Source organism: Littorina saxatilis, linkage group LG3 (assembly GCF_037325665.1).
Source record: "Littorina saxatilis isolate snail1 linkage group LG3, US_GU_Lsax_2.0, whole genome shotgun sequence".
NCBI classification, from domain to species: domain Eukaryota; kingdom Metazoa; phylum Mollusca; class Gastropoda; order Littorinimorpha; family Littorinidae; genus Littorina; species Littorina saxatilis.
The window spans coordinates 19,574,993-19,597,017 of NC_090247.1; the positions used below are offsets into that span (position 1 = coordinate 19,574,993).

The following is a 22,025-nucleotide window of genomic DNA, read 5'->3' on the forward strand; positions in this document are numbered from 1 at the left end:
ACGCCCTCGTGTTGTGCGAAGTGCTTGGCGAACGTCATGCAGTACTGACTCAGTCGCGCATGCTCTGTGCGCAACTATGAACAAAGATCTGACGTCATAACTTCGTTTCGCGACAAAATTGTTGCGGCAAGTAAGTAATGTAGACTTGCCGTGAAATAGCCTTCTGCTTTTTCCCGCTCTAATAGTGGCGTGTTGGTATATCGAGCACAAAGGACATAGGTCGTAGGTGTAGCGCTGATATTGTTGCAAGTCTGTTCGGTCAGCGACGAAACAGGCGACCTATATTTGGCAGTGGGGTGTGTTTGTCTGACGGTGGCCGCGCGAAATCGAAAGGCCATTCATAATGTATCACAGGCGCTTGAAATTTGCCCTTGACACGTTTTGCTAGGAAAATCGATGATTTGAGTCACGCTTGGCCTTTGATCGCGCGAATCGGCCGACTGTTTGCACACACAGATATCGATGTGCCTTACATACAGCGGAAACAGTGAATCACATAATAAACCTCGTCTACAAACCGGCTGGGGTTGGTTTTCAATTTCAGAGTCGCAGAAGGACTATGGCCTCCGGGTGATTGGTGTGCGTGGTGGGAGACAAAACGGGGGGGGGAGGGGAGGGGGGGGAGGTATATTTCTGTTAAATCGATTTAAAAACAATTTCATCTTATTCCTTGTCGGTTCCTGATTCCAAAAACTATAGTAGATATGATATGGGGAAGAAAAACGTGCTGTGCAGCACAGCGAAACCACTACCGCGCTAAACAGGCTCGTCAGTTTCACTGCGTTTTGCACGAGCGGCGGACTACGGTCATTGTGAAAAAATGCAGTGCGTTCAGTTTCATTCTGTGCGTTCCACAGCTTGACTAAATGTAGTAATTTCGCCTTACGCGACTTGTTTTGATTGAGCTAACCTGGCTTCCGCTTCTGCAAATCATCATGTCTTGCTAATTTGCAGTTGTTTCCACGCAGCATGATACGTTGTCATAACGTTTTCATTGTTAGTGTTACATCTGGATTCTTTTCCCTACTTTGACATTTCCGGCAGTCTCCCGGGGCCGGTGTAGCATTACACCGGCACTCTTACATTGACCGTCTCACCCCCCCCCCCCCCTCCCCACCAAACCTATCAATCTTTGAGGGCCCCAAAGGGGGGGTATCATCACGATCACGAGAAGGGAAATTTTAGCTTTCACGATCACAGTTACCTTGATTTTTGTTTTCACGCGGATCACAAACACCTTGACTAACGAATAGAGGATCATAGAGTGATACAGCTGTGAAAAATGTACGTTGAAAATAAAATGCTTTGCAATAATGCCCATCACGATCACGAAAACAAATGACGATCACGATCACGAGACTTGATTTTTTTGTCATCACGGATCACGAGAAAAGTCACATCACGATCACAGAAAAATTAATGGACATTTCGGCAATCACGGTCACAGAAAGGTCAAAAAACGCCAATCACGATCACGATTTTAAACCCTTTGGGGCCCTCATCTTTCCATTGAGTTTATTTTTATTTGTAATATGTTTACGCTATGAGTCATCAATTCACAAGTCAGACCATCAGGTTGTGCCGGGCAACCCCCGCCCCCTCCGAGCCCCCATTGGCTTTTCTCTTCCGATCCAGTGAAATGTCAGTATCACACCTTCTTTTTAAAGACGCCCACTGACCAGGTTCAGCTGCGGCCTAGAAAACGGACACCGACAAGTCCAGGGCCGGACCAAATGAGTTGTAAGGGGGGGGGGGGGTTCCTCCTTTTTTTGGGGGGAAAATCAGCGAAGTGGCGAAGCAGGCGCGCGAACTAGGGGGGTCCGGGGGCATGCTCCCCCGGAAAATTTTTGAAAAACGGTTAAAATCTGTGCAATCTGGTGCATTCTGGGCCTTGTTTTGAGGGTTAAGGCCTGTCAGTGTGAGTTGGTGGAGGGGGGGGGGTACCTTTTTCTCATCGGATTTCACATTGAATAAAATTTGTTAGAGACACACACAAAATTTATTTAAAAAAACAACAACAAAAAAACAAACACTCAAAGCAAGGTACATGCTTTTTCCAGGGGTGGGGTTCCGGAACCCCTGGAACCCCCCCCCCCCCCCCCCCCCTGGGTCCGGCCCTGAAGTCAATGCGTGGTGCTCCATCCCTGTTTGTCGGTTGTTTCTGTGATCTAATAAAAAGAGGGAAGTACTTGAAGAGCTCTAAATGCAAACGACATGTCAGTAATAGAGTAAGTACGAGTTATACGGAACCAGTCTCCTGGCACTTGAGAGAATAACATTAACAAGCGGCATTGAAATGAACAAGCGACATTCATCCTCATAAATGGATGGTTGTTTCTGTGGGGTGTTTTTTTGTATCTTTTTTTCCGTTTTGTTTTTATATTTGGTTTGTTTTGTTTTTACCCTCAGTGTAGTGACTGTCCTTGTCTGGCATAATTATGTTGTCGATTCGTTCAATTCTGGATCTCTTTTGCCATGTAAGATAAGGTCTGGCTTGACCGGCTTCCCTAATCATGATGTTTGCTTCTTATTGTTTCATGATACTTACTTCGAATACAATCTTCTTTGAACAATGTGTGCCAGAAGCCTGAATCTCGCAAAGCTAACAATATCCCACGCTTGTTGAGAAAACGTACACAAAGAGAACTTAAATACGTACGGTTTTTTTTCGTTTGGAGCTTATGGCATTTTTGGTTTCGCCGGAGGATTTTTTGTGTTTTTGTTAAAGAGTTGAACCACGCAGATGTGAAATAGCCTTACTCTGTGGTCGTGATAATAGTTGTTGTTGACTGGTATTTAAAGGGAGTATTGATGAAAACCAGCACAGCACTAAGGATAAAAGAAAGCAATGCTTTGTGAGGCTGCTGGTGTTTCAAGGATGCGGGCTTGTTGTTGAAGTTTTACTGCATGATGATCAGCCTGACTGTACCTTCTTCGTGTGTGTGTGTGTGTGTGCCGGTGTGACGGTGTGTATGTGTGTGTGTGCGTGTGTGTGTGTGTGTGTGTGCAGTGTCAGTGTGTGCCTGTGCGTGTGCAGTGTGTGTGTGTGTGTGTGTGTGTGTGTGTGTGTGTTTGTATGTGTTTGGTTGTCTGTGTGGTTGTTTGTCTGTGTGGTTGTTTGTCTGTTAGATCTTTCCGACATTTGTTGTGTTTTCATCCGAATGAGTTGGCACAGGCCTCTAAGGAAGTCAGCAGACAAACTAATTAGTTTAATTACGTGTCAATTTACCGGTCAATATTAAGATGACATTAGCAGGCTGAGCCCGGTCGTCTTCTTTGCAGATCGTCATAGGGCTGTCTGTACCACAGGCACATGACACTGAGGGGGGGGGGGGGGGGGGGGGGGGGGTATGCTCTAGCCATTGAGTTCTACACAGATTACAACTTATTCAACTCAGTGGCTCCAACTCTTGCCTTATAGTCTATATTGCAAGTAATATTATCAAGTATTTAACCCACTTTTGTTTGTACCGCTTACATAGCTCGTGCTTTTGTCTTGCCATTTAAACTCTGTCAAAATATAAATAAATCATTGCGACATTTTTCAGACCCCAACTAACATTTTCATTTACCTATCATTTCTTACACACTTTCTATGCCGTTAAAGGCTATCTGGAACACTTTTCGGGCCAAAGACCGGGTCGCACTCGAACAACGACGTTTTAGCTTTGAGTCATAAACCACTCACAATCCGACTCGGACAGTGGTGGATTACCTTTTTCATGAACCACAAAATCTAAGCGTATATACCTGTTTATCTGCTTGTAGTGACAATAAAAAGTTATTTTGATTAATTCTAGCGCCTGTGGTGTATGTTTTTCAGCTAGTAGAGAACAACCGCGCTTTACAGCATAATCGGGACTTGGCATCATGACTCGACACGTAAAGTCGTCACGCAGCTCAGGCAGTAACATCAATGTCGCGGGAGTGTCATCATAGTGACGTCAGAGCAACATTAAGTCTTTCCGACGACGCACATGCGGGTGATAACTTCTCCGTATCTTATCGTCTACTCAGACATTGCAGAGATATGTACTACGTACATGATCTATACGGTACATTGTAACTGTGAGTTGGAAACACGTGAAATCTCACCCAGGCGCGCAGTCATCAAGCCCAGTGCATCATTCAAACGCCAGCAGAGTCGTACAACGAACTGATTTCTTTCATTGACAATAATTGTTCAGGGTTATTCAAGTGCACAATCCCGTTCCGCTTCATTCAGGTCCAGGACCCGGGCATTCCTTATCCAGTAGCCGGAAACTGTCTTGAGTTCGCTGCGTTCTGTTACGGCGTGCGCGCTCTCTCTCTCTCCCTCTCTCTCTCTCTCTCTCTCTCCCCGTCGGACGCAGTGTCTATGCTGGAAATAAGATAAACATTTTAAGTACGACCGGCTGAGTCAACTTTGAAGCGTTTTTACGTAAACGTACGATTTCCCGTACATTTTGATACTGATACTCATAGTTTAGCCGTTTGTGTCTGCCTTTTGTGTGTGTTTATTTGTTTACGGTCACTAAAAAATGATAACGTATAAAGCAAAGGTTTGCTCACTGTTAGTAATTTCAGTATATGGCAGAATCTAAAGTCCACTCAAAGCTCATAGGTGAAATTATCTATGTTGACTTGTGTCTGACATATACTGAATAAAATCGAAATATTAACCAAAGACTATAGATTGTGTACTCAACAGTTTCTATATCTATCTACAAATAAATGTTATCGTGACAGCAAAAGCTGAACTTCACTGCAACGTGTTTCAGTGGAGGCCGGCCTGTCATGATTACTGTCATAATTATTCATCAAAGCAAAGACCTTAATCTAAGGTACGTGATAGGCTTCAGTCAGTGACCGCTTTCTTCAAAGGCTTACAGTTCCGTCGCAGTGTCATCTTCTGTGAAATAAGAATGTCCAAATGCCTAAGTTTAGTTTGACGTTCCCGAGCTGACGTCACCGATAGCTTATCACGCCTACGTCACAGCAGGCTCAGTCGATAATTAAAACTCCAGTGTGCTGCGGTCAGCACCAATCCTCACACTATTACGCACGTCATCCTGTCCGGTTTGGTCATTCTTTACCTGAGCACCTGCATGCGGTCAATCGATTGATGAGTCCAGTCATTGTGACCTGTGGTCTGGTCACGTACGTGTGTCCTGTCTCATTCAACTGATTGTTCATGACATCAGCGTGTGGTGTATAATTTGATTGATATGGACACGGGCTGTGCCCTCAAAATGACGGTGTAACTTTAAGCCAGTGTTCACACAAGTAACGGTCATTTATTATATACTCTCTCTCTCTTTCTCTCTCTCTGTGCCTGTCTCTCTCTCTCTCTCTGCCCCCTCCCCCTCAGTCTCTCTTTCTCTCTCTCTCTCTCCCTCTCTCTCCCCCCCCTCTCTCTCTCTGCCCCCCCCCTCCTCTCTGCATATTCTTTTTAAAGATTTTGTAGCTCAGTCATTTTACATGTTATTTTGTAAGAGTTCGTACAGCAGATTTCCATTATTTATCATTCTTTTATTTTTATTTCTATTTTTTAAAGAATATTGATTGATTTATTAATCATTCATTTTCCTCAACAACAAACACGTGGCGGAGTATAATTCCCGCCGATAGCGCTCTCATTTTCTTTTTGTTTACGATGCGTAGTTATGAAATGACAATAGTGTCACAAACACATTGTGCGATAGTGTTGAAATAATTTCAACGTACTTAAAACTAAGGAGCGGCAAATTAGATTTCACACGAGACAAAAATATCACCATGTTCCTACCAAAATCAATTGATTCCAAGGTCTGAAGAATTTGAGTTACTCAAGAAGTGGTTTCAAAAGCAAATCTGTTCGCATGTTTGTTGAGTGATGTTGTTGTTGTTGTCAGTGTGTGTGTGTGTGTGTGTGTGTGTGAATGCGTCTGTGTGTGAATGCGTGTGTGTGTGTGTGTGTGTGTGTGTGTGTGTGTGTGTGTGTGTGTGTGTGTGTTTGTGTCAGTGTGTGTGTGTGTGTGTGTGTGTGTGTGTGTGTGTGTGTGTGTGTGTGTGAATGTGTGTATTTGCTTTACACCTGCGTACATGTATCATTCTAGTGTATTGTTTCTTGAAGTAACACTTGTAATTGTATATGTTTGTTTGGCACTTGCTTTTCCAAGTCACACACGTCCTGCAATGCAAGTCGTGTATCTTTGTCTACAAATTTGTCGGTGTTTTCTGGAAAGATTCAACAGGAGAAAGTGAATCCAAAATACCGGCGTCTTATAGACTCAAAATTTTACTGTCCTTATAAAAACAAGAAAAATTGCCATGCAGTGTCGGGCGGTTGCAGACATAAAATACATCACATTTACTAAGAATGAAGAATTATTGCACTAAAAAACAACAACACTAAAACATATAACATTTGCTAAGAATTGAGAGTTGCAAATAAATTGTAGGGCCTACCGGTTACGCAACCGTTGTGAAATTGATCCGAATAACGGCTCGGACACAGTGTGTACTCATTTGCTCTCTTTGACGCTGCTTTCCGCTTTCTGTGGGTGAAGTCTTTTCAGAGAATAACGGTTCGCGGCCTTACCGGTTGACGTCACTGTCGCAATAAAGACACTGCCCTCTGGCCTCTTGCACTCGTCATATGCACATTAAAATGAGAACGAAAGCCAGACCGCAACGTGATCAGTCTGGACCTTGATCTGTCCACTGTTATATCTCAGTGTAACATGTATGTAACTGACTCAGTGTCTCTGTTGTATTCCGGCGTGCGGACGTAGAGCACTTGAGTTTGTGTGATAATTTGACCAACCGGTCAGAACTTTGGCAACTAACAATAGACGCGTGAGTAAGATAAAAATAGATTCTCCTTCAACAGTAGATGAATTCCAGAAATAACTCTGTTGGGTTGTGAAAGAGTGAATATTCTTGCTTTAATTGAGGCAAACTTTTCACACGTGCTCCATGTTCAGGTCGGTGTTTCACACACAACCCTCGCTAGTGACTGGCCTAAAACGTCACGTGGGAAAGTTTGAATAAAAGCAAGAGTACTCACTCTTTCACAAAACCGGCACTGTTGGCCTAGTGGTAAGGCGTCCGCCCCGTGATCGGGAGGTCATACCTAAGACTTTAAAATTGGCAATCTAGTGGCTGCTCTGCCTGGCGTCTGGCATTATGGGGTTAGTGCTAGGACTGGTTGGTCCGGTGTCAGAATAATGTGAGTGGGTGAGACATGAAGCCTGTGCTGCGACTTCTGTGGCGCACGTTATTCAAAGCAGCACCGCCCTGATATGGCCCTTCGTGGCCGTCGGCTGGGCGTTAAACAAACAAACAAACAAACAAACAAACAAATCGACTATTGGCTGGACATACACAAAATACTCAATGTTTTGACCTAGAGGTTTTGGTTCGGTTACCGTCTCGTGTGTGTTTTCATTTGAATATGCCTATGTCTAAAGTAGGCCGCCTCATCTCTCTGTCACGTCGTTTTGTGTTTGAATGCTTGTGTCTTTTCTAATTATTATCGGCCTTTAAAAAAAAGCATATAAATATAAATATACATGTACAATTGATTTTATTTTTGTTGTTGTTCACCATTCTATTTCAATCGTTGTTGTTTTCCCCCTTGTGTGTGTGTGTGTGTGTGTGTGTGTGTGTGTGTGTGTGTGTGTGTGAGAGAGAGAGAGAGAGAGAGAGAGTATGTGTGTGTGTGTGTGTGTGTGTGTGTGTGTGTGTGTGTGTGTGTGTGTGTTTGTTTTTGTTGTTGTGTTTTGTTTTTTGAGGAGTGGTAGTGGTTTTGTTATCAGTCTTTTTGATTGATTTTTTTCTCCAGTGCAATAAATGCCCTCCGGTTGTTTTCAGCGGTAAGACACGAGGGCTGCATAATATGCGTTGTGCCTTCCTTCAACCTCGATCATCCCACGTGTCGGAGCAGCTGTATCTTTGGCCAAGGTGTGATTCAAACCCCCCCTTGGGGGAGCAGGTGGTGGCATTCGCCGCATCAATGTCAATGAAAAATAATCAGTGCCAAGAAAATATTACTCAGACCACATCACGTACTCTACGTACAGTCGCAGTCCGCAAACACAGTCATAGGGCGTACATAAACCTACACACAGACACAGACACACATACATACACATACACACTTACACAAGCGCGCGCACACACACCCGCCCACCCACACACACATCATATAATTACAAACACACAAATCATTACACACACACACACTGTGTGCCTGATTTTTAAACAGGAAAAAAAAAGCTATTCCGCTCAAGAACCGTTTGTGTATAGTCTTTGATTTATTTTTAGACCCGCAGGAGCTTGTATCAAAGCACCGGCCATCGAAGTATTCTACTCCTTTATCCCAACCAGGGCCGGACCCAGGGGGGGGTTCCAGGGGTTCCGGAACCCCACCCCTGGAAAAAGCATGTACCTTGCTTTGACTTTTACTAGTTTTAGCACCAAAACAATGCTGCTCTTAACCCTCAAAACAAGGCCCAGAATGCACCAGATTGCACAGATTTTAACCGTTTTTCAAAAATTTTCCGGGGGAGCATGCCCCCGGACCCCCCTAGTTCGCGCGCCTGCTTTGCAGGCGCGCTTATTTGTGGCTTCGCCACTTCGCTGATTTGCCTCCCCAAAAAAGGAGGAACCCCCCCTTACAACTCATTTGGTCCGGCCCTGCCAACTGTAGTATAGGTGTGGTTGCACAATATAGTGCATGGGCAGGCTTTCAATTGATTCTCTGATTCATACAGTATCTCACGGAGTTGCTACAGCAACAAGTTCTTGACATCATTTCAAATTGATTAGCCTACACACATGGTTTTCGATTGAAGTTACTAAGGGCAGCAACATGCTTGTCATCATACGTTATTAATTCAAAAGAGACAAACAAAAAAGGACAAGAAAGTACAAAGAGAAATGAGAAAGAAAAGCAAAACCAGGCCGCCGCCGGGTCGAAGAGAGAAGCGCGGATGCCATTTTGTCGCCATAGCTGCAGTGACGTCAATGCAAAGCCATTTGCGTCATTAGGCTTCGTCGTTGTCGGTGGAGAATTGATTGGGAGTGGTGTATATGGGGCAGCACAAAAAGCATTCTGCCGATGTCGGCGAATATCTATTTGAAACACGGTGTGGTACGCCAAGCTTCTGTCTCAGAATTATTCAAAAGTCTTGAAAGCTTCAGCTCTTCAGAATTATCGGGTACATCAAAGCAGCTCAGTCTCTCGTTAAAACCCTCGGCTGAGCTGGTCCTGTCTATATCTCATCTGCGTGTTGAAGATACCATCGTATTCTAGCAAACCCTTATATAAAGCATCTCCAAAGTCGTTCACAAAATGGTACTTTATTCCTAAAGCCTGGTATTAATTGGGCGAAGTCTACTTCACGAAGCTCGCTGCACAAAGCTTTGACACAGAACTTTCAGTAAAAAGACTTTCGAGAAGTGAAGGAATGCCTTTAGATCACACCCATAAGCTTATACAACAGCCGAAATTCGGAAATAGCACAGTGGAGTTTCTATGGGTTGTTAAGGCAAAAAAAAAAAAGAGGTCTGTTTACGGTAACCCGACCGACCCTAGTTTTTAGGCCCGACCCTAATCTTTTTTTTGGATCGTCTGAAAAAAAACCCCCACGCATCCAAAATAGAGCTGTTTGCGCTCAAACAGCAGACGACAGAAGGGAGGTAAGCTCAAAGTACTGTTTATAGTTATGTTGGGCAAAAACAGGGATTGATGAGAAGAAATGAACTGTGAAACATAGAGAGGGGAGAAAAAGAAAAAAAAAAAAAAGCCGACCTACTGACCCTATTTTTTCACCCTATGTTACCGTAAACAGACCTATTTTTTGGGGCCTAAAGAGTGAATACCCTTGTGTTTCCTCGGACAGGAGCACGTGTTTCTGACACACCCCTTGCTAGTGGTTGGCCCCTCCACAGCCCATACAATCCAGACAGTTATTTTCGGAGTTCGTCTATTAGTCCCGGCTACATGCAACCTACGCTAAGCGGAATTCTATTTCGCAAAACATTTGATGAATCCTTAAGCCTCCCGTAAACCATCACAGATACTGTCAGGCTTTTACACACAGTACAAACACCCTTTCGTTAAAACACTCACCGCTTTTGAACATCCTAGGTGCCCTACGTAAAGAGCGAGCAATTTTCAAAGAATTAATTTTGCGGATTGTCTGATCAGACAATTGGACGGTGCGTTTTGGCGCTAGACCTAACTTTTAAAATCTAAATAATAAATTGACAGCTCGTTACACAAACATTCTTAAATCATAAAAGATTTTTTTTTCCATCAAGACATCAGTACAATTCGAAGTTTTGAAAGTTTGAAAAAAGAAAAGCCCGGAAGCAGAGTCACGCAAGGTCGTGGTTCTCGTAGCAGACGACGGTTATGCCTATCGCCAGTTCCTCTGAACAGTCAAAAGCCATCGCTAGAGTTCGTGTGAATCGCAGCCGTTTGTTGCGTTTAGATTCAGAGGTACATAATAACATGCTATTGCAGATAAGCTTACAGCGAGTCGCATTGAAATCACAAACTGACGACTACATTGTGGAAAAAAGGAAACTGGATCACACGGGTTCACGATGGCTCAGGGGTAAGATAAACCACGCAAAAATACATTCTTTGAAAATTGCTCGCTCTTTACGGAGGGCACCTAGGATGTTCTCAAGCGGCGAGTGTTTAAATGAAAGGGTGTTTGTACTGTGTGTAAAAGCCTGACAGTATCTGTGATGGTCAAGTTACGGGAGGCTTACTGTGCCTTTAAACCAACAGCTCTGTCTGGGCTTTTCCATGCACTATAGGCATCCTTCTAAGGGAACACACTTTGAAAATCAAAAGCCTGTCTGCTCTTTGTGCTGAAATTGGATTTTGTGCAGAATACATGTTGTAATATGATACCCATGTCAACCACTTTTTGTTCAGCTGTATGCATTACGCATTAAAAAATCAAAAAAATCGGCATCGGTTACTTTAAATTATCTTCCGCAGTTGGTTTTGAATTTCAAAAATGAAAACGTTGAATCATCATGTGAACTTGTTTTAAGGCAGGAGGTGATGAAAAAAGCACACTCCCTAACGTGTAAACTTTTGATTTCACCATCTTAGATCTTAGATCTTACCAATCTTTTACGAGCATGCGTTGAAGCAATTATTCCACTTGGAAACATACTCCCAAATTAAGACACCGAGATGTTTTCTGTGCAGAGTGGGAATTTTTCTGTGAATTAATAAATCTCAATCTGCGAAATTAGGCTTACTTCATCGCAAAAGTCCAACTCTGAACACGAATCAGTCAGGATGTTACACCTCAAGCTAAATTTAGCTGTATTTAGAGCGGATAAAAATTAAAGTCGAGGCCCTGAGCTGAGGTTATGTTATATGAAGTCTTATATCGCGCGCGTATCTCCAGACTCGGACTCAAGGCGCAGGGATCTATTTATGCCGTGTGAGATGGAATTTTTTACACAATACATCACGAAGCACATCGACCAGCAGATCGCAGCCATTTCGGCGCATATCCTACTTTTCACGGCCTATTATTCCAAGTCACACGGGTATTTTGGTGGACATTTATTTTTTTTATTTATGCCAATACAATTTTGCCAGGAAAGACCCTTTTGTCAATCGTGGGATCTTTAACGTGTACACCCCAATGTACACGAAGGGACCTCGGTTTTTCGTCTCATCCGAAAGACTAGCACTTGAACCCACCACCTAGGTTAGGAAAGGGGGGAGAAAATTGCTAACGCCCTGACCCAGGGTCGAACTCGCAACCTCTCGCTTCCGAGCGCAAGTGCGTTACCACTCGGCCACCCAGTCCCCACCCAGGTGCACGAAGCGAAACTGGGTACCACCCAACTGGGTGGGAACAATTACGCCGCATTGTCTGTTTGGTTGAAATGACCAAAAAAAAAAAATCAATTTAAACTAATCAGACCCGCGTCGTGAACCTCGCGGGACCTTATCCTACAGTTAGTATACACAATTATATATGTTAATTACAGATAGATATTGATGGATCTAGCTTACACAGCTGCGATTCGTCCATCTTGAATCAAGCATACATGCTTCGAACACAGCACCACCATCCAACGTCAAACACGTGATGAATAGCACATTCAGAAACAGTTTCAAATTTAAAACAAGAAGAGCAAACGCTCGATCGAGTCACTTTCGCAGTTCTGAATATTATATGAGGCATCAGATGGACAGGAAGAAATTGCTATTCACAACACAATGAGTCACGTTCACATAAAATTTGAGCCCGGTCACTTTTATAGTTTCCGAGAAAAGCCCAACGTTAAGTTGTGTGTTGCCGAACAGAAAAGGCTAGTTATCTCCCTTGTTTTTCTGATAACGTTCGTAAAAGGCTACAGATGTAAATACTTTGATGTAAAGAATAATCCTACAAAGTTTCAATCACATCCGATGAACTTTGTCAAAGATATAAAATGTCTAATTTTTCCTTTGACGCTGACCTGTGACCTTGAAAAAGGTCAAAGGTCAACGAAACCATCGTTAAAGTGTAGAGGTCATTGGAGGTCACGACTAAACAAAATATGAGCCCGATCGCTTTGATAGTTTCCGAGAAAAGTCCAACGTTAAGGTGGTGTCTACGGACGGCCGGCCGGACAGGCTAACACTGACCGATTACATAGAGTCACTTTTTCTCAAGTGACTCAATGATTCCTGAAAAAAATTTGGAAGACTTCTTGAAAAAAAAAGAAAGAGTAGCATTAAGCATTATCAAAACATTTAGCTAAGCACACACACACGCACACACACTCACACACCAACATACACACACACACACTCACACACACCCCCACACACACCAACACACACACACGCACACACACACCAACACACACACTCACACACACCAACACACACACACACACACACACACCAACACACACACACATACACAAACACACACAAACACACACACAACAAACACCACCACCCTCGTCTGGATTCGTGGGCTATTTGAAAATATTTGTTAAAACTTGACTAAATATATTTGGCACCAAAAGCTACGGTGGTCTGACTTCAAACAGCAGACGTTCAATGACCCATTTTTACATAAGTACATCTATAACATGCCTTAACGTCAGCTTGTCCGACCTGACGTCAAACCGCAGACGTCCAATGACCCATCTTTACATAAGTATATCTATTATTCCCCCCTCTGCTTCTTTCTCTCTGTAAACTTGTAGGGCTAGTTATTTTTCGGTAACTTACCCAACTTACCCAACCGGGGGCCCGGTAGCTCAGTTGGTAGAGCACTGGACTTGTGATCGAAAGGTCGCAGGTTCGAATTCGGGCCGGGACGGACACGGGTCAACTTTATGTGCAGACCCAGAGACGGAAGCCATGTCCCACCCCCGTGTCATCACAATGGCACGTAAAAGACCTTGGTCATTCTGCCATAAGTGCAGGTGGCTGATTACACCTAAACACGCGCACACCTGGGTAGCGCGACTCCGTTGCTGCTAGCTTTCAACTGGAAGGAAGCGACCCGAATTTCCCAGCGATCGGACAAAAAAGTAATGAAAATAAAGAAAACAACCAAAATCACTTACCCAACAACGGGCCTGAATCCTCGATAGCTCATGGGTAGAGACTGTACACATTGTGGATCTACTTTTTGCGACTCAAAAGTTCAGAACACTCTAATGTACAAAATATACATTTCTGGAGCAAACAATACAACCATGCCGCATTTAAACCAGCAACTACAGGCTTGAACACATGAATCTCAATATAAAATCCATGAGTTTGGTTGTTTTCTCAATTCAGATCTGCCGTGCACAATCGTTTATCGCTTGCAAGATTCCAAGGAAAAGTAACTCTCATATTTTGTCTAGCGACACGAGTAGTTCCCCTTCCAGATTTCGGCTGCATCGACAAGACTGCAATCCGACGGTCAGTTTTCAACAATATTTCATTTTATAAACAGATCACACGCAATCAATTGCAAACATTTAATCAACTTAAAGAATATGCAGCGGTTTCATACACTATTTTGCCCCAGAAAACTGAACTTCATACAGTTTTTAACGTTGGAACACGGGTGTAAAACTTCGTCTGCTAGTCACATTCGAGGAAAGAACATTTCCTGAGCAATACCAAAACATGAACAGAACACACACTATCTGCCTTTACCGCCACAGCAGAATGACAATATAACTGTGTACTTGATTTTAGTTCAAAACATGGAAACTGACAAGAAGTGTTAACAGAATTGAATGATTTGCACGGAACTATACAACCGCGCATTCGATCAAACTTTTGCACAAAAACTCCCCTTTTCTTTGAATAACTGAAGAAAGGAGGAATAAAGATCAAACTTTCGCACAAAAACTCCTCTTTTATTTGAATAACTGAAGAAAGGAGGAATAAAGAGGTTACATACCTCGTCTCAGTGATTATCAAAAATAATGGTCTCAGTTCGCGGTCATGAAAAAGCTCGCTGAAGCTCGCATTTTTCATGATCCGCTAACTTCGACCATTATTTTTGATAATCACTGAGACTCAGCATGTAACCTCTACTTACGTGCCTTAATGACAGCTTGTCCGACGGTCACAAGATCCTCATGTTTTCCCCCCAAGACAGTGGGTTTTATCCTCGTGTGTGTGTGTGTGCGGGTGTGTGTATGTGTGTATGTGTGTATGTGTGTGTGTGTGTGTGTGTGCGCGCGCGCGCGTGTGTGTGTGTGTGTGTGTGTGTGTGTGTGTGTGTGTGTGCGCGTGCGCGTGCGTGTGTGTGTGTCAGCCTGTGTGTGTGTGTGTGCGCGCGCGTGTGTGTGTGTGTGTGTGTGTGTGTGTGTGTGTGTGCGTGTGTGTGTGTGTGCGCGCGCGCGCGTGTGTGTGTGTGTGTGTGTGTGTGTGTGTGTGTGTGTGTGTGTGTGCACGGTGTGCGCGTTTGTGTGTGTGTGTTTGTGTGTGCTTCACTGTGACTCTGCAAGAAAGCAATCATTCAAGCTAATGTCCCTTCAGCACACACAAGTCGAGAACTGTAATCGCTAGCTGATTCTACGCTGTTAAAGATTATGCTCTCGGTTTCAAAAACACTGTTAACAAGTGATCCATCATTCTGGATTTTTGGCCTATCACAAAAGCACTCTTCTTGAATGGTGGGTGTATTGGCTGTATGTATCACTATGATGTCTAAAAAGCACTCTTCGTGAATGGTCTATTGGCTATGTGAATGACTATAGTGAGTGAAAAGCATGCGTCACAGGTTGTTCATGACGACGTTGATGAGAGGCTTAGGCACGGGAAGCGCGTACACGTTGCCCACATGACGTCGACAGTGACGCCACACCAACATGGCGCAACAACGCCGCAATGACGGGGCAGTCAGCGTGTACTTCTCCATCTCTTCCAGTGCGCGTTTGAGTCCTCTATTGACGTCAGTCGACTCCCCTGCCTGTGACGTCAGTCTCGCGCGAACAATATTCGCACAGATATTTTGGTTCTTCAGCGACATGAAGCCCAGCATGCGACACATTCGTCTGACGTCAGTGATCAGCTCGGCGTCATCGCTGACGTCATCAGCGGCAGGCCTGTTCGTTAGCGTTGAGGTGCTGTTACCTCGCCTTTGAAGAGCAGGTGAACCAACAGATCTGGGGCTTCTCACTGCAGGGGAAACTTGTTTCTCATGGCTGTCACTTTCCAGGGCTTCAAACCCACCGAACATTGCGTCCAAGTATGACGTCAGAGGGAACCGTCCGTCGACGCATGCGTCAGGATCTGCACCGTGACGCAGCAGCAGAAGCAGCAGCGTGTTGTCCATTCGACCCAGATGGGGCGCAGCGTCACACAGCACGTGCAGGACGTTGCCGCGTCTCTCTCGTTCTTCGCCTGACGCGTCTCGGTATTTGCCCACGTATGACGCATCTGCACCGTGACGTAGCAGCAACTCTGAACACTTGTACACGTATTTGATGACGTGTTCTGCGTCAGTCACCTGTTGCCCACACAGAAAAACGTTCGGAACCAGATTTAAAATGTATGATTGATTTATTAATTTGCACTTTGCAACGCTATACAGCTTAGCCTGTGGGTCGTTCTATTTAAAAAAATTTAATTATAGCTGTCAGACAGACAGATAGGCAGACAGACAGAGCCAATAACGAGCCTTATTCCCCCCTCTGCTTCTTTCTCTCTGTAAACTTGTAGGGCTAGTTATTTTTCGGTAACTTACCCAACAACCAAAATCACTTACCCAACAACGGGCCTGAATCCTCGATAGCTCATGGGTAGAGACTGTACACATTGTGGATCTACTTTTTGCGACTCAAAAGTTCAGAACACTCTAATGTACAAAATATACATTTCTGGAGCAAACAATACAACCATACCGCATTTAAACCAGCAACTACAGGCTTGAACACATGAATCTCAATATAAAATCCATGAGTTTGGTTGTTTTCTGAATTCAGATCTGCCGCGCACAATCGTTTATCGCTAGCAAGATTCCAAGGAAAAGTAACTCTCATACTTTGTCTAGCGACACGAGTAGTTCCCCTTCCAGATTTCGGCTGCATCGACAAGACTGCAATCCGACGGTCAGTTTTCAACAATATTTCATTTTATAAACAGATCACAATTGCAAACATTTAATCAACGTAAAGAACATGCCGCGGTTTCATACACTATTTTGCCCCAGAAAACTGAACTTCATACAGTTTTAAACGTTGGAACACGTGTGTGTAAAACTTCGTCTGCTAGTCACATTCGAGGAAAGAACATTTCCTGAGCGATACCAAAACATGAACAGAACACACACTATCTGCCTTTACCACCACAGCAGAATGACAACATAACTGTGTACTTGATTTTAGTTCAAAACATGGAAACTGATAAGAAGTGTTAACAGAATTGAATGATTTGCACGGAACTATGGAACTATACAACCGCGCATTAATCGATCGCCTGCACAGGTAGACTGGTTGGGTGAATATGATTCGATCAAACTTTCGCACAAAAACTCCTCTTTTCTTTGAATAACTGAAGAAAGGAGGAATAAAGGGGTTACATACCTCGTCTCAGTGATTATCAAAAATAATGGTCTCAGTTCGCGGTCATGAAAAAGCGAGCTTCTCATGATCCGCTAACTTCGACCATTACTTTTGATAATCACTGAGACTCGGCATGTAACCTCTACATCTCAAACCAGAAAAGCAGTATCTGACATCTGTGTCAGGATACTTTGCACGTGCTGTCCCAGCGTTGTGTGCGCGAAGGAGGTTTGACATTCTTCTGTAAGTTGCTGAGCGGAATTTATCTTAATGACTGCACTCGATGAATACAAAAGTGAAAAGTTCATTCAGCCTTCGCTTATTTTAATACACACTAATCAAAAAGTCAGACGTAGCAGCAGCTCTGAACACTTGTACACGTATTTGATGACGTGTTCTGCGTCATTCACCTGTTGCCCACACAGAAAATCGTTCGGAACCAGATTTAAAATGTACGATTGATTTATTAATTTACAGTTTGCAACGCTATACAGCTTAGCCCCCCCCCCCCCCCCGCCCCCCCCCCCCGCCCCCCCCCGCCCCCCCCCCCCAAAAAAAAATCAAGAAAAAATCACGGAAACATTCTAACAAAGGTTGTTATTGACCTCCTCCATGTAGTTGACAGCAGCGTCGATGAGACAGTGGAGGGCTGAGGGGTAGGGCTGTCTGCCGAACGCGGTGTTGTGCTCCTTATCCCGCACCGCCTCCTCCACGAAACGCTCGTCAAAGTTGGGGTCTGCTCCCCCCTGCAAGGTTCCGACACAGATACACTGCTAACGTTCCAAATCAACAACAACACACACACACACAAATAAATAAATAGTAAGTAAATACAAAAATAAAAACGGATACAAAAACAACGACAACAAAAACTAGAACAAGAAAGGTTAATTGTTTGGAACGTTTATTTCAGGACAAAACAAAACATTCACAAGAAGTTCGTCCTAACGGCCTTTAAAATGGATAAAACAGACAACAATAATATTTATTTTTAAATTATTAATAATTAATTTATTGAGGATGAAAGTCGCTTGTTCATTTCAATGCTTGTTATTCTCTCAGGTGCCAGGAGAAAAGGTTCCATACAACTCTCGCTTACTCTATTACACATGTCACGTCGTATGCATAAAGAGCGATTACTTCCCTTTGGTTATTTGATAAGACCTTCTTTGGACATTCTTAAATAAATCACATCAAAAGTTATTTTTTGTCAGTTGTGTCCCTTGTTAGTCCACGTAAGAGCCGTTAGGACGAAGTTCTTGTGTATGTTTTATTTTGTCCTGAAATAAGGAGTGAGTGAGGAGCAGGTGTTTATCGAAACAAGTGGGAGGAATTCTGAATTGCAAAAGCGAACACGCCTTCATTGTTGTAGTCTGTTCCGACAGAAAATCAGTGCTCGCGAGCGCCCGAGCCTTTATTGGTTTCGACGCCCACTTAAAATCGATACCATCAAGGCTGTCGCTAAATGCTTACTTTGTGCTGTTTTGTGAGATCCAAGAGAGCTTGTTTTTATTGTGCAATACCTTTGCAATCCCAGAATGACTGGTCTGGTCTGTTGGTCTAACGTTTTCTCTGACTCATAACGTGCAATCTTTTGTCGTGGTTGTATGTCATAATGTCTGACGGTATCTCTTCCAGTTAACTCCCTGACTGACTATCCAAACTATTATCGTTCAGTGAATCGTCTCTCCTGCAGTCTCTCTCTCTCTCTCTCTCTCTCTCTCTCTCTCTCTCTCTCTCTCTCTCTCTCTCTCTCTCTCTCTCTCTCTCTCTCATCAATTTTACATAGAAAAAACGATTGACTGGTTATAAGGAAGTCGACTTGCAATATTTTCTTATATCCGGTCAAACCGGTTACAGAAAACACCGGATATAAGAAACCTAAAGTTTGGGTCCACACGGGTTTCTTACAACCGGTCTATACTGTACTACTATTACTCACTGATGTAGATGATGGTGGAGGTAGTGATGGTTGTGACGGCGATGGTGACGACGACGACGACGACGACGATGATGATGATGATGATGATGATGATGATGATGATGATGATGATGATGATGATGATGATGAAGACGACGATGACGACGACGAAGAAGAAGAAGAAGAAATGAGGAGAAGAACAAGATGACGATAATGATGGTTGCGTTGGTGATGGCAATGACGATGACGACGATGTCCGATGATGATGTCACTAACCTGTAGAAGCAGAAGAAGTGCGGCGATGACAAAAGGCGCCGAATTTTTCATTTTGGCAATGCGCGTGCAACGCAGTAGACTGTATAAAGGGTAGGTTCGTGACGGTCTGCACTCGTTGACGTCATGGTGATGACGTAGCAACACGGACGTCACAGTGACAAAGGACTCGAACCAGGACTCCTCGAAAGACTTGCTGTATGCAAACAGGACGTGGAAGAGATTCATCCCACCGAACAGTCGCTTGGTATCCACCCCGAATCTCAGCAAGGCATCAACGCACTCCGGCTTGGCCTTCTTCAGAGAGATGTCCAGAGCGTTCTTAGCGTCCTCGGCCTCCGGTTTATCCGTCAGGAGGAGCCTCAGAGCGAAGGGCGAGTCCAGCAAACACGCCATGTTCATATGACCCGTTGTCTTGGCAACGGACGACCTTATGTAAGCCACACCGCCTTGTGACTGGTGCGCGCGGAAGATGTGGAAGTCTAGGATGGTCTTGACGCTCTGCACGTGCCCGTAACGTGCCGCGAGATCCAGGGGCAGGAAGGCGAAAGTCTTCTCTTTCTCTTCGGTGGGCACGATAGAAGTGGTCACTTTGCTGACGTCCAATTTGGGGGCGATGGCCCTGTGGAAGAGTGGCCAGTCCAGCACCACCTTCCTGTTGTCGTAGGGGCGTTCCTGCAGCAGCATGGACACGATCGTCCTCTGGCCCAGCACAGCCGCCACGTGCACATATAGCCATGACGTCATCACTTCGTGTGGAGGTTTGAAAAAGCCCAGGGCGAAGAAGTTTCCTACCACGACGAAGTTGCTTTCCATGATGGCGTGATGCATGAGGTCAAGGTCATCTTTGTCTCGCCAGGTTTCAAGTTTTCGGCGGGAGCACTTTTCTAAGTGACGTTTGAACATCTCTGTGTCAACGTTTAGCTTGATGTCATCGAGAAGGGTGGTGATGTGAGAGTCGGTGACGTCATCACTCGACATGATTGCGTCAGAGTGGCTAGAGGGCGTCAGTTCGGAATATGGTTTAATCGTGTCTGAAAATGACATGAACATTGCGAAGGGCGTGAAAGACGACGATGACGACGTGACATAAGACATACATTTTATTTTCTGACCATACAATACAAACTATAAGAAAACTTGACTCCGTGCTCAGTACGTAATAGTGGGGTGGCGAACTACACTAAAGCTGTTCCTTGAGTCTAACAGTCATGTTGGGATCAGAACTGAGAACGCGGCTTTACGGCACTGATGAGAATCAGTCGGCTGCTTTTCCGTGATGTATGTGCAACCTAAGTCACTGTCACGCTTGAAAGGTCCGCTGAACTTAGAAGCTCTAGACGAACTCCAGATACAAAATCTGTCGGGTTGTATGGGCTGTGAAAGAGTGACCCAATACTCATGCTTTTATTGAGGCAAGCTTTCCGCATGTTTCCACGTGTTTCAGACACACCCCTCGCTAGGGATTGGCCTACAATGACCCTTGAGAGCAATGGACTCATAAAAAGCAAGAGTATTGAATTATTCACACTTGCTTATTGTGAAAGAGTGAATACTCTTGCTTTTTGTGAGTCCATTTTCAACTTCACACAGCCACTTTCCGACTCCGCGCGATGTGAAATGGCGACAATAGTTATCTGTACGTGCGGATCACCCTCCGCGTTATCTCGGCTTCTCCAAGTGTATTTTTGAAATTATGTTTCCGGCGAAGGTAATCAGTCGACTTTTTTTTTACTCGCAAAATAATTAACTTCTTATTTCCGACACTAACACCGTTGTTCCTCGTGACCAGACGTCGCGCTTGAGCTGTGTGGAAAACCAGGGCCGGACTACCGGGGGGGTTATGGGGGTTGCGCAACCCCCCCCCTAGCCTAAACATGTACCTTACTTATTTAATTTTTTTTTATTATTGCTTATTTTATGCCGTTTCATGCAAGGAGCGACCATTTTCCTATCTCAGAATATGACCTACCCGTCAGCTTCAGGGGGCTTTGCCCCCTGACCCCCACAACGAGGGGGAGGGGGTGGTGGGTTCTAGGGTTTCCGGACCCCCCCCCCCCCCAGCCAAAAAATAAAAATATTGAATGAGGTATGCATTTCTTTATTTTACATTGAGTTTCAATTTTTGGGGTATTAATCAGTGACAAAATCTGCTGCCTGAAACTGGTAATGATCATCCTCAGAATGCACCAGATTGCACCATTTTGCATCCTTTTTTTCAAAATTTTCCGGGGGGGCATGCCCCCGGACCCCCCTAGCAAGCTAGGCGCTTCGCGCCGTCGGCTCGGCGCTTCGCGCCGTCGGCTCGGCGCTTCGCGCCGTCGGCTCGGCGCTTCGCGCCGTCGGCTCGGCGCTTCGCGCCGTCGGCTCGGCGCTTCGCGCCTTCACACCCATATCTTCACAATATACTTTTGAAAAAAAACAGTCATAAAATGAACTGATCCGCCCCTGCCGCCAGGGGGGACATCCCCCTGGGCCACCACTGGCAACCCCCCCCCTCCTCTTCGCCTAGTCCGGCCCTGAAAACACTTGGTACCTTTAGTCTCCCCATCACTGACTCCTCTGGACTCTAAAGGCGTTCTTGATTAAAATGCATATAATCCCGATTTCTTTCCAGTCACCTCCGTTCGTTACTATGCACGCTCAAACTAAAATGGCCCGTCAGCGGCACTGCCCACGCTAAACTTGACGTCCTGCCGCCTCGGGCTTTCTGATGCCGAAAACCACGTACATGATACTACAGCTGAACGGAGACTTTTTACGTATGGTTTATTGGTAAGCTTATCCGATGGAAACAACCATCGCA

At 44.6% G+C, this 22,025-nt stretch overlaps 1 protein-coding gene across 1 annotated transcript; it reads right to left on the bottom strand.

Annotated features, from left to right (window-relative positions):
* Nucleotides 1–14,869: 14,869 nt before the first annotated feature.
* On the bottom strand, nt 14,870–20,272 carry LOC138961821 (uncharacterized). Its single transcript, XM_070333492.1, has 3 exons — nt 19,223–20,272; nt 17,631–17,771; nt 14,870–15,971 (listed from the first exon to the last, which is right to left on the bottom strand). The coding sequence occupies exons 1-3, from the start codon at nt 20,270–20,272 to the stop codon at nt 15,237–15,239; spliced, it is 1,926 nt and encodes a 641-aa protein (XP_070189593.1). The 3' UTR covers nt 14,870–15,236.
* Between the last annotated feature and the right edge of the window lie 1,753 nt (nt 20,273–22,025).